The 13,741-nt window shown below is 42.0% G+C and overlaps 1 protein-coding gene across 7 annotated transcripts in view; it reads right to left on the reverse strand.

Annotated features, from left to right (window-relative positions):
* Positions 1-13,741, reverse strand: part of anks1b (ankyrin repeat and sterile alpha motif domain containing 1B) — a 272,382-nt gene that overhangs the window by 62,078 nt on the left and 196,563 nt on the right. For all 7 annotated transcript variants that reach the window (XM_037543104.1, XM_037543101.1, XM_037543100.1 and 4 more), the window contains 3 exons: positions 11,897-12,555; positions 8,346-8,418; positions 5,757-5,863 (listed from right to left, as the gene is read on the reverse strand). In XM_037543104.1, coding sequence (XP_037399001.1) covers positions 5,757-5,863; positions 8,346-8,418; positions 11,897-12,555 — 839 coding nt within the window. The remainder of the gene's footprint in view (positions 1-5,756; positions 5,864-8,345; positions 8,419-11,896; positions 12,556-13,741) is intronic.

The raw sequence follows: 13,741 nt of genomic DNA on the forward strand, positions 1-13,741 counted from the left end.
CCCACTAACATACTTGAGCAGAAATCAAAATATTAAAATTTGAAAATACTCAGGAAAGTTCACATCCAACAATATTTTACTGAAGTACTTAAATATAACTAGTAACTACCCAACTCTCTCAGCGACACCTTTGGGAACCCCTTTTGTCGTGGGGACACAGATATAAGTTTGACTGAAAACAATAAATGAAAACATGGTCTCTGATTTCTGCACAGTGCTGTACACTGACAACACAATATATCACTTTGTTTACTGAGATTCTCATGTAATAAAATTAGGTGAACGAAAATAGATGCTGTTTTAAACATAAGATGTTCAAACACTGCACACAACAACTGCTAGCAGAGAGCTCTCAAAGCTACTTGAGGTTAAATGCCTATTTCAAGAGCAGGACACCAGCCATGAATTGCTATTAAACCGTTTACCCTCTTAAAACGTAGCTATGTTCTTAAACTGCTGGACCACTGCAATTCCAACAGGCAGTATTTAAGCAATGTCCTGATGGATTTGTTTATTAAAGACTCGATAAAGTACCCATTCACACAGCTTTTGGCTCTGGGCCACTCACTCTCTTTATATTTCCTCTCTCTGTCTCTTTGTTCATATTTCGACGAGTCTTTTAGATGCAGAGGAAGCATTCGAGTCAGAGCTGAAGGTGAAAGAGTTTAAAAATGAAAACCCTTGTCACCCCTTTATTGTGCTATATACTGTACTCATTGCTCATTTCTAGTCCACTCAGCTTTAGACGTGATGGAATAAAGCTACCAGGCATGGGGGTCAATCTTCTGCAGACATATATCCACTGGATCTTAAGTCCAGCACCCCAAAAGGCCCACATCCTTGTATTTTCTTGCATTTTACATATTTTCTCTGAGATCCACTAATTCATTTTTGCATGATTTTATGAACCCAAAACAGCCACAATTCATATTTCATTTTTTGTAATATGTAAATAAGCTCTGGTCTGATTGGCCGTCCTATATTGTGCCTCATTCAAAAAAAGCAGTCTGGGCTGAGACATTCCATATAACTTCAGCATGAATGGGTGGAGCTAAACTACTATATGTAAATTCACTGGTTTGCACGACAACATAGAAACAATGAATTAAAGATGGGCTGTTTTTGGCAGCTTTGTTTTTGCAGACTGTATGAACTAAGGAGTGATGTTTTAACCCTGAAGGTTGGTGCGCAGACTGCTGGTCACACAGCAACGCAGACAACAGTCTCACCTGGCTAGCAGCTAACAAAACAGCAAAGAGAAAGATTTAAGATTAACATGAGTTTTGGAGAAGAATGATTTGCATTTATAAGCACTCTGACTGCTTTTTTGATACATTTAATCTGCAACGATAAACTGAATCAAACACTGAAAAGTTAACACTGAAGAGTCAGCTTGTTGTTTGAATTTTCCTGTTCCACCTTAAAAGGTGCTTCAGGCAGCATTTAAGGTGGAACGGAAAATTTGAACAAGAAGCTGGCGAATGAGAAGACTTTAGCCCTCTAAAAAGACAACAAGAAATCTTGTAATTATTTACAAGAAATTATTCTACTTTTCTGGAAAAATGTGAGAAAAGTGGCTATAGCTGAGCTATGGCTTAAAGCAGAGGAAAGTAAGTCTGTGTTTATGTTTATAATATATCATTTTTAGCCTATTTTAGTACATCATGGTCCATACTGGGACATATTTACAGCCAAGATGGTAAAATGGACATAAAAGTTTGTTACTCCTGAGTTGGTTTGATTTTTGCTGCAAGGCCAAAATTACTATTCTTTACATTTGGGTCACTGACCTCTTTTTGGACCATTTATTTCAATTGTCACTGAACACAATGCTAGTGGTTAGGGGCTCACACAATGTTAGGGGTAACTAGAGTGTTCCAATGGTGTAAAAAAAAAAAAAACCTTAGTTACAAGGTTTTGAGACAACATACAAAGTAATGCAATCATGTCCAACAAGATACAGAGATGCATACTATACTACCATACCAACAGAAATGCTCCAAAAGACTCCAAATTCTTCAAAATAAAACCCCTTAAATTAAAGTTAGGAGCGTTCTTGCCTTCCTGTAAAGTTGCTATTTTGGAGATACACATTTTTGCCTGGTCAGTGGTGAAATACAAAGGATAATGCCTGAGAGAACAGCAGATTTGTCTGCCTTTGGAGACACAATTTATACTTTAATCTACCGCAAGATGCAGGTGAGAAAATGTCCAAGAATCCTTTGAAAATGATAATTTGCTCTAGCTGAGGCTTGCCAAGCTGCTCAGAGAAAAAGAGCATGTGTACAATAGAGAGAATAAGAGACAGGGCAAGAGAGAGAGCAACAGAGAGACAGCTTAATGAAAATGAATCTATTCTAAGACGATTCATTCCAGCTTTGCTTAGCCAGCGGACGGTCTTACACACTTCCCTCTTTCACATCTCGCTTTTAGAGCTCTAAACCCATGAGAACAGAAAAAAACACTTTAATGCTCTTAAATTCAGCCAGAAGGCTGGAGATTGATGCAGGCATTCTTCTATTGTGCTGTTTTATGGAAAGCGTGTGATGCCAGGCTGTATTTGTGGCACTCTATTTATCATATAATAATATGCAACGTACATATTACAATTAAGTTGCAGACACACACATGAAAACTCATGCATACATGTAAATGGATGGAGAAAGAGGCGACACACTGTGAAGTGAATGGAACAAACCAAAGCCGCAGAAACAGTGTTTTCTCTTGTGTGGCGCAATGCATGAATCGGCCCACTCATGCTGCAGTTGCCTCGGCAACCACAGGAACAGATGCAGGTCAGAGCTAGGAGAGGGCAATCAGAATCCGTCTCCAAATGGCTACAAAATGCTTCTTTTACGCACATGCACAGCCGTACACGCACACAAACACCCTGTTTACACTACAGCACGCATCTTTCTCTATTTAATCTCTCCAACCAACAGGATGGCTCATTAGCTCTCCAAAACTACAAATCCCATAAGCCTGTGTAACAAGGCTTACCTGTTAACAGGTTTTTCAACTTCAGCCTCAGCTCTCGCATTACAGCAGAGAGAGTGAGAAAAACTCCAACCCTTTGTGTACTCCACAAGTTGAAGATCACAGAGGTGGGCTTAAAGACCACGTGACTTGCTGTGCTATGACAAATCTGCCAGTCCTTAAAATAAAATCTCTCTACCAACATATTCATCCTGAATAAAGTCCAGTTCGAGATCCAGTGCAGGCTTTAACCTCCTGCTTCTCATAAATATTCTTGAAGATTTGTTTTTTCGGAATTCTGTAAGACTCAATGCAGATAAATAAAATACGATTTCCACATTGAGATGTTGCACAGTATTAGCTGAACGCTAAAACCCTTGAAGATGGCAGCGTACCTAATGGGGAAATACGCCCAAGAATCTTTTTATACTGCCTCTACATTGACCGAAGCAATTTTCTGGATTAGTGTTCCTTACTAAGAACACTAATCCCAAGGTTTTGACTGCATGGACTAACTGAAATGGATCATTAGGCGAGCATGAAGGTGAACTACACTAGGCTGAACAGGAAGTGCCTTTAGTAAAGGTTTAGTAAAGCTTAACCATTCTCAATGTCAGAAAGAACAAACCTGTCTGTGTTTGGATATCTAGGACAGAACAAGCCAGTTTGCCTGCGCATGTATTAGGTATAGAAGGGGTCAAGAGCAAATTAACTGTCTTCACCTTCTCCGTCTATAATGAGTCTCTGGGTCAGGAAGTATGAGCATTTGCAGGTGCTTGCAGTTTGACAAACACATCAGATCCACTCTGTTAGTCTCTCTCTCTCTCTCTCTCTCTCTCTCTCTTTCCTCTGGATGTCCCTATTGATAGTAGGGGTGAGAAATATGATATTTTATCAATACTGTGATAATTATGTCACAGTACACTTTTCCAGGCATATTGTGAATATCGTCAGCACTTAAAGAACACTGACTAACCACATGTTGCATTACAAAGTGAGCATAGTTGGCATGTCTAACTGGATATAGTGCAATGTTGTTTGTATAACGTGGAATAAAATCATTGTATGTCTTATGTTTTTTTATTTTTCTATTTTTCTTTTTTGTGGCACTTCTGTTTTTGCCTGTTATTAAAATTATTAAAATCTCTGAAAAACAAAATATTATGTTCAGTATTGCGTATCATTAAAACGTCTTGAGGTATCATGATATTACTTTTGCAACATCACATACCCCCTGCTATGGACTGGTGACCTGTCCAGGGTGTATCCTGCCTTCCGCCCGAAGACTGCTGGGATAGGCTCCAGCACCCCCCCCCCCCCCCCCCCCCCCCCGCGACCCTGACGGAGAAGCGGCTTAGAAAATGGATGGATGGATGGATGGATGGATGGAACATCACATACCCCCGGTTGATATTTCTAGTCTATTGGTTGCAGAGGAAGCATGACAAGCAGAGGCAAAGGGAAAAGGCTGTGTCCTTATCACCTATTTATTGTGGTACATATTGCAGAGTTTTTTTTTTTGTTGTTATTTTTATGGAATAAAGCTACCAGGAGTGGGAATCAAACCCATGCAGACATGTGTTATGGATCCAAAGCCAAACACCTTAACCACTCTGTCATCCTGGTGATACACAAATACATACAGACAGAGCAAAAGACCTTTGAAGGCACAATTTAAAGTTGGATCATGTCCAATAATTAACTAATTAAATAATTAAGTCACAGGTTAAGATCTGCATCAAATCTTTTGTACATGAAGGAGGGCAGGGGGCCAAAATGCACAAATCAAAGACGATGCCAAAAGCCAAGTTTCAGCTTCTGATGGACGAAACGGATTTGGTTTCAAGAAGTTCTGATTAAACCTTCAGTTGTTCCAATTGAGAACAGACTGCTATCCTAGTCTCTTTCATTTTTTTGTCAGAAATGAGCAAACTAAGTCAGTGGCAGAGGACTGAGTTTGCATATGATCAGCAGATGGAGGAGCTAGACACTTCTGAAAGCAGGTGGGGGATAAATGAGAGCGTCTGTAGAGTGCTGGGGGAGGATCTCTGAGAGATTATCATTTAGGGGGTTTGGGGTTTCCCTTGTCACGTGACTAAGAAACAGGCTGGAGAAAACAAAGTGATAGTAAATTCTTGTGATTAAAGGAATTACTTCAGCATTTTTCAGTCTGTTTCAGCACCTGACCATTGGCTTCTATTATATGACAAGTTCTCAGTTCTTTTACAAAGTACAAAGGGACTCGTCAAAATGATTTACAGTCTGTGGTCATCAAGTGTACAACACAGATGCAGCTGATGGAGCTTGGGTTGAAAAAAAGCTGAAGCATTCCTTTAATTAGCCCACACATATGTATATGAAAGATGTCATAACTGAGCATGGTTTGCTACGGGTGCTGTTCCTGTGCAGTGGCTTGCAGGCAGTTTCAGGGCTGCACTCACGTGACCCTACTGCAAGCAGCTCAAGACGCACCAACAACAAACGCAAGAACGGCCTCAAACAGCGACGCATGAACAGAGCGCCGACATTCGACTAAAGACGAACTCAAATAGAGAGGCAACAAAGTCACAGAATAAAGATGTGCCAGAGGGGAACAATAAGAAGCAACTCAGAAGCGAACAGACCTACAAAGTAAACACAAAAGAGTACAGACAAAATATACAGAACACCACAGCCTACAGACAAAACACGAGAGACTGCAGTTCCACTGAACTCATAACTCTGAAAGGGAAGCCAGCACAAATCAACACTCAAGGAGGTGTGAAAGTGTTGGCACTCACCATGAACTGCACGTTGTCGAAGCCGTTGGCCAGCAGGTGGTTCTCATACTGGACCAGGCCGATGTTGTCCAGCCACTGTCCCACGGACTGCACGGGGCAGCGGGGGCCTATGAGGGGGTGCAGAGGAAGGCGTTTGAGCAGAGAGTAACCATCCACCCTGTAACAGCGGCAGTCCGGCTGAGACAGCTGACACTGCCACATCATGTTCCGTGCAAAGTGACTGTCAAAGGAGCCTGCCATGCTCAGAGCCTCGAGAGTGGACGGCAGAGAACAAGAGAGGAGATGGGGAGTAGGGAGAAGAGAAGAAAGGAAGAATAGAGAAGGCAGACAAATGTAGCAAAAAAATGGCAGTGATGGGAAGGAAAAAGAGCAGAGGAGTGTGTGAAAAGGAGGAGAGGAAGAGAAGGAGGGAGAAGAGATGGAAGAGGAGTCTTCAGGGCAGGTAAGAGGAAAAAGAAGACAGAGCCTTCTTTCTGTAAAGAGTGAAAACAAAAACGCAGCAGTAGGAGGCGGTGATGGTAGAGAGAGGAGAGAGAGAAAAAGAAATACGAGGAGTGAAAAAGAGAGATAGAAGGGGAGAGAGGGAAAAGAGAAGGAGGAGGAAGAGGAGGAGGAGGAAAAGAAGGGGAGGTCAGGGTCCAGAAGTAAAGAGGCTTCGGCTGCTGGACATGCTGAAAGCTGGAAATCCCATCCACCGCTGCTGCTCAGCTGTTGCTCCTTGACGCTGCCCCGCGCTCAGTGTGTGTGTGTGTGTGTGTGTGTGTGTGTGAGCGAGCATGTGTATATGCGTGTATCTCTGCGCATGTGTGTGTGTGAGCGAGAGAGAAAGATAGAGAGATGTAAAGAGAGAAAGAGAGAGAGAGAGATAGAGAGACAGAGAGAGGGGGGGAGCGTGCAGCTTGCCTGGTAGAACGCTCTTTATCAACTACTCCCACACTCATCTGTATGCTTCTGCAGCCTGCTCCTCAGTGCTCCCCCGCTCTCTCTCTCTCTTCCTCTGTCCCTCTCTCTATTTTACTCTCCCTCCCTTCGCTCTGTTCCCCTCTCTCTCCCTTCCGCTTGTTTCTCTCTCTCTTGTTCTGTTTCTCTCTCTAGTCGTACCTCTCTCTCTCTCTCTAGCTGCCGATAATAGCCATCAGATCAGCTCTAGCCTCTTTGTCTGAGTGCAAAGCTGCTGCTACTCCCTCCCACGCACACTCACACACACACTCACACACACTCTGTGGGTGTCTGTGAGCACTGGTGGAACGGCAGCATAAACAGGATTTCTCTCAGTGGACGAAGTGCGACGAAAGAACGTTGCAGGGGAGAGGAGAGGAGAGGAGAGGAGAGAAGGATGGACACTGCAGAGATTTGCTAATCATTAGAGGAGACACGTGTTTCCAGGCTGTGCGAGACGTTCGACTCTACCGAGCTTCAGCTTAACACTGTTCTAAGGTCACCACTCACAGATAAACTTCTCTCCAAACCTCCCCAACCACTTTCGGTCCTCGTATCTCCATTACAGCTACAGCAGAACGTCAGCAAGCAAAGCAGTGCACAGTAACCATAGTTACTTCTTGAAAAGCTCAGAGCTGAAGGGAAATCTGCCTCCACCACACTGCAGACTACAGGAGATATGCACCAGCATGGTGGCTATACTGTGCTAGATTGAAGCGATAATTCAGCAAAACACTGAATTTACTCAATTTTCCCTTTACTCTAAATATTATTAATCCGCCAAGACAGGTTTGACATTTAAAGTTTGCTTCTTTAGTGCTGCACTAGAGCTATGAGGCAAAAGTACCTAGTAATGCAAGCTTAAACCCCACCAATTAGCACAGTCCAAACTGCATACCTGATTTATCATGCATAGCATTAAATTGATAAATAATCTCAAACAGACTTACATGGTTTCTGACAATGTATGATGAAATAATCCAGAAATTTAGACAACGGGCAAAAGATGGCTGCTACTGTTTTTGTCTAGATAACACAACTGGCTACATCATAGTATCATGGCTTCAGTGCAAAACTCATGATAAGCAAACTTTAGACTCCAAACATGTTCTGATCGATAGGGCTATAACAATAATCTTGGATCAATATCAATTTTGTTATTTAAAATAATGAATATTTTGCTAAATTGAAATATCTATATCTAGGTGTAGATGTATATCTACGACAGTTTCCATTTGCGCCACAGTAGTTACTACTGAACTATACTAAACTGTAGTTTGTTTGCTCATTTTAACACGCAAAGAAGCTCTACTTCCATGGATTGTTACCCGTTCTGGATTTTAAGACAGTAGTTAAACGTTTCCGTTACTACTCGATGAATCCGATTCTTCTTGCCCTGCACCTCCTTCAGTTGTTCTTAGTGTTAAATAAAAAAGCACATTGGACTTGATGTGAATGTTTCAGTGCGTTAAATCAATAATAAATGATGTAAAAGATCTTACGACAACTAAACAGTGAACTATAATTAGACATTAAGACAGTACTACTACATTTGGGGTAAGTGAGGAAACTAAATCTGAACTGTCAAATCTGAAATGAATCATGATCAAAGAGTACTATTTAGACATGTGCATGGAAGCACAAACCCACCTGAGTGGTCTTCCTTGTTCTCATCAAGCTCTGTCCCAATTCCAGCGCCGATGGAGCTCATGATCTTATCAATCTACAGAGAGAGAGAGAGAGAGAGAGAGAGAGAGAGAGAGAGAGAGAGAGAGAGAGAGAGAGAGAGAGACAGGTGAAACCAAAGAAAGGAGGGGAGACAGGCTGTGAGAAGATTGCATGTTTGCATAATGCCATGTTTTTGCTCCTGTACTGGAAGTCTCCTTCTCCCTCCGGGATGGTGTCTAACCTGCCTCTTCTCACTCTCTAATTCTCATATTCCCACATCTAATCCATTCCTGACCCTGTCTGCCTCCTCCACAGCCTGTAATTACACTCGGAAGGGCCAGGTAATTACTGGCTAAAAGCTGCTCAATAAAAATGGGAAGTTTCTGCAAAGTAATTCATCATCTTTCGTTCTGTTTGAGTACACGGTGCATTGACGGCAGCAGACAGTGTTTTTGATGAGCCCATGCTTGTTAGGGAAGAGTGAGATTGAGTGCGGAAGACAGTGTACCTCACATCCTTCCAACCTCCACCTGTCTTCAAAGGCCCTTCTCCATCATCTCCCTGTGGACTTGCTTCTATTCTACAGGGAGTGCAATCAGGAACATTTGCAGACAGGCTCAATTCTCAATTTTTTTTTCTTTGAGCACACGTCTGTATGATAGGGACTCTCCAGCTGCAGCATTTGACCACCACTGTGTCACATAACCTCATAAAAACTCTCTTAGACCCCTTAAAATTCAACTTGCACTGGTATGAACTGAAGAGTTTTTGTTCCTGCTAGAGAGACGGCTGGAAGCATCATCCTAACTGCAACACATGTCAGTCTTTGTGGGCATTTTATGGCTCTATAACATATTAATTGTTAACTAATTAGCTAATTACTAATAACTAATAATGAACTAATTAGCTTAAATTATTAGCTGATAAGAAATGAAATACTACCCTCTTCTTGTGACGCTCACACAGTCACAAAAAGACTACAATTACATAGATTCATGTAGAGTCACACAGAGAGTGAGCAAAAAAAAAAGTTCTATAGCACAAATGCTAATAGCTTTACAAAGTTAATACTTCTAAAAATATCAATGGACATAACACACCAATCTATTTTACATATCTACTTATCGGTGAGGGGGTGTCACTGTATGATTGGTAATAACAGGGTAATAAAATGGTAATATGTTAGTACGCTGCAATAACCAAAAAGTACATGGCAATTTTCTAGTTGTGGTTGAATAATTTAAGTTAGTAATTCTAGCAATGACAAATGGTAAAATAATGGTAACAAGTTGTACTAACCCCAAAATTACATGCTAATTATTAGAAATAATAATAGATTAATTGTATGTAGTGTTGTCTTGTTGTTAGAAATTAATATTAAAGTCTAATTATTCATAAATAAAATGTGTATTTTCCAGTTGGTGAGTTTTAACACTCCTGACTCAGCTTATCAACAGTTACCTAATGAGCTGAATCATGTGTGAAAGAGTAGGGAAACTAGACAGCTGCACATCCTGGGGTCTGATTTTGAGAAACATTGTCTCAGAGAACAACAACAACAAAAAAATCTGGGCCATACATTGAGTTTATAAGATACACTTAGCTTGTCCTTGCTGTTATTGACCATAATTGACCTTATCAGCAACATCTGCCACAGAGGTGGCGCTTTCTAGTTTTACAGTTTCTGACTGTAGGCCACCTGTTGATGCACAATTTATCAGCCCCTCTCTACCAGTAGAAAAGGACCACTGTAGAACCACCACCGACCAGACATTAAAGTTTCTATGACTATGGGTTACACATGTTTTAGAACTTCAGCAATGCTGCTGTGCCTGTTCTCACACCACCATATCACTACCATGTTAGTGTCCCTGCTGTGTTGAGAATGGTCCACCACCTAAATAACACCTGGTCCTGTGGTGACCAATGGTCCTGTGGTTCTCCCTTTTCATGAATAGCCTGAGAAAAATGGGGGGATGAAGTGCGCAGCAACAGATCTGCTATAGTTAGAACAAAGGTGTTTCTGACAAAATGCCCAATGGATATAGTAAAAAGGTAGCATACGATGTGTGACTAAGAACCTCGACAGTCCATAAGTGCCTAGAATCACTGTACCACCAAACATGCATCAGCCCACCCTTTTCAGAAAGCAAGAGAACGTTTCAAACACAAGCTTGTCATTTGATTTGAGAAAATCAAATAACTGCACAGGCATGACCCACAGCAGATGGACGCTATTAGTGCTGTCACTCAAGCGTTTTCTTGTAGCGAGAGTTCCCAACTGACCAATCAGCTTCCGCTCCATTATATTCCAAATTGAGACATCACTGTAAGACACTTGACAGCCGGAATTGGTCCTGACACATGGTATGTCATCTGAAAGAGCTTCTAAAAGCATCCAATATGGCACGGCAGAAAAATGGCCTTTCGTCTGCATCCCATTGCTTTTTTCTTTTTATTTTGTAAAGTGAACATGACAGCAGATGCTCTAGTCGTTTGATGTTTTTCACATGTCTGGTGTAAATTCAATTTCTCCTGGTTGATTATGAGCAGATCCCTGGTATCAGATCACACAGCTCTGTGAGTACTCTGACACACACCTATCCAAGCGATCAATTTCAAAACAATCAATATGTTTTGGCCAGTGGCTATCATGATCTGGCAGTAAATATATATTCTCAGTCTGAATCACGTAGAGTTGTGGTAGCGCTGGACAGGCCTGTACATAAGCTGAAAACCAGACTCACAAGCAGAAATGTTATTTGTTTCTCCAGCTAATTTTCAAAGCTGACTCACAGCACACAGTAAAATTCAGTTTCATCACAGCGTCCCTGCTTATTTTCATCGTACTTGATAAAAATGCATTACTCCTTGTGCAATGAAGAATTCATTATTCAAATACTTTCTTCCCCATAATTTAGTGATTGTTGACTGCATGCTGCGCTACTTTGGTTAAAGGATGCCACATTAATCAGGTTGATCATTATCAATGCAAAATGGGATGCCACCTCATTTTTACTTTATTAAAGTTTCATTAGACTTGCGTGAGATGCGAGATTAAAATGTATTTTTGTATACCAAGTTTGTATCGGAAGAAAACTTCCAATGAAACTGATCTGTGAAAATGTCTTGACATACCACAAAGAGCCCTTTCAACCCTCCTAGATCCCTCGTAGTGTATACATGAAAAGCCTTTTTACATTTTAATTACTTCTTACTCTTAAACTTTAAACTAATATCACATTTTTCTTTGTTTATTAGAAGAGATATTTATGATTTTATAATTTGATGTGGAATGAAAACCCAGGCCATGTTTTTGTCATCACTTGTCATTAAAACAATACAGTTCCAAAACATTAATCAAATGAAAATGTAACTTATTTCATGATGAGCTATGAAATTGTGTTTAAATAGTATAGCAGAATGACAGTAATAACTCTAGACCTGTAAGGGTTAAACCAGTTAGGTCAGATAATAGAAACAATCAATTAGCAATTATTATGGTAATTGCAGGGTAATTAAGGTGTTATTACCTCCTCCCACTCTGCTGTAAAGGATGGGGTCCGCTCCAGTCTAGTTGGGCTGCCTCCTTTTCCCGGGCTGTTCTGAATTTGACCTCGTGAGCTCCACTGCTCCTCTTCGATAGGCGACACGGCCACCAGGTTGGAGTCCGACTTGGAAAAGTTCCTGGACAGCTGCAGGTCCAGGACGTTGCGTGGCACGGAGCGCATCCTGCCAAGAGTGCAGGCTCGCTCCTCGTAGCCCGCAGTGCTACTAACACTGCTGCTGACCGCTGTGCTGGATGGGCCGTTGTTGCTCCGTGCCTCTCCGTTGCTCACAGAGTCACTCTCTGATTGGGCAGTCAGTGGGCTCTGGTTGACCCTTGTGTGGAAGATGGTGCGGTAGACCACCTGTGGTTTGGGCTCTTTCTGGCCCTTGGGTGGAGAAGCCTGAGTGGCGGAGGGCCGGGGGAAGGGTGGGCCAGCTGGCTCGGGCGCTCGGAGCAGGTTGCCGTGCCGCTGTGGTGGCTCTGGGGCACAGAGCTTGCGGACTCTGCCGTAGAGCTGATAGGGGTTGTCTGGCGACTCACAGGCTGGAGAGGAGCCGTGCAGAAGACCAGCAAACTGCTCTGGAATGTGGCTGTCCCTGCGTTCGTCCCTCAACACGCACTCCCTCTGCTCCAACACCTCATCTGAGACACAGAGACACAGATGGGGGGTTTATACAAATGTCTACATATTTGGGTCCACTGTCTGCTCTCTCTATCATCCATGAATACGCACCTCTTTAAGAGCTGGACTCAGAGGGCTCCATTTACCCAACAGTGTTTGGAACTGTGCTACATGCATATCCATACATTTAAAGGGCTGTTGGTCCTTTAAAGTGGTGAGAAAAGCACTAAATGGAAGCCTTAGGCTGAGGGGCAATGAGTCTGTCTGATGATGTGCGAGAACATTGCGTGTGTGTGTGTGTGTGTACTTCCCCTGAGGAAAGAAGTCTTTCAGTGAGACATGCATGCCGCCCTGCACTCAGAACTTTCACTACAGAGCCCTTAAAAGCGTCTCTGTGTCCGCAGGCACTCAGGAAGCTGCAGTGTGACGCGGGCACATGGTCAGAGAACCAACAAATCTAGTTTCCAAAGAAGCTGATAGGTTCATTCAGCCATTCCAAGGTAACGGTATCTTTACGTATGTTATGGTGTAGTTTTACCTCTAATTACAGTTTTAGCATCCTTTAATATTGGCAGCTTCACCAAAGCAAATCTCAGAAGTGCTTATTAATAAGCATCATACAGATCAAATTAATCATGCTTCGAGCTTGCCAATGACACCTCACCGAGATTTGATGCTCACCAGCCAAAGCAGTAGATGCTCATGGAAGCAAAAAGAGATGATAATATGGCTTTGATCACAGGTCAGCTGGCTATTTGCGCTTTCTTGCGCTGCAGTGTTGATAACGCAGTTTAATCAACAGAGCAAATATTCAGTAAAAAGACAGAAGCAAACCAAGAAAATAAAGAAACAAACCAAGTCCACGGTGGAGACTTTCATCAAGTGAAGTTATTTTGCATAAAAATGTTGGCTTTGTACTCAAATCTTAAGCAAAGTAAATAATGCAAAACAGAAAAGCAAAAAGCAAAAGATAGAGCTCTGAGTAGCTCTACTGAGCTGAGATTCGCATTTTTACCTCTGCAACTTCACCATAAAAAGTGAGTCACTGAGCTACAACATGTACAGGTTATGGGCGAAAGTTTAGGCACCCCCGGTCAAATTACACATTTTATCAATTTTCTTAGTGAAAATAAGTTCACGCTATAACAGTGGATTCCAACCCTGGTTCTGGAGAGGTACCTTCCTCCAGAGTTTACTTCCACCCTG

The sequence above is a fragment of the Pygocentrus nattereri genome, chromosome 11 (genome assembly GCF_015220715.1).
Source record: "Pygocentrus nattereri isolate fPygNat1 chromosome 11, fPygNat1.pri, whole genome shotgun sequence".
In the NCBI taxonomy this organism is placed as follows: Eukaryota; Metazoa; Chordata; class Actinopteri; order Characiformes; family Serrasalmidae; genus Pygocentrus; species Pygocentrus nattereri.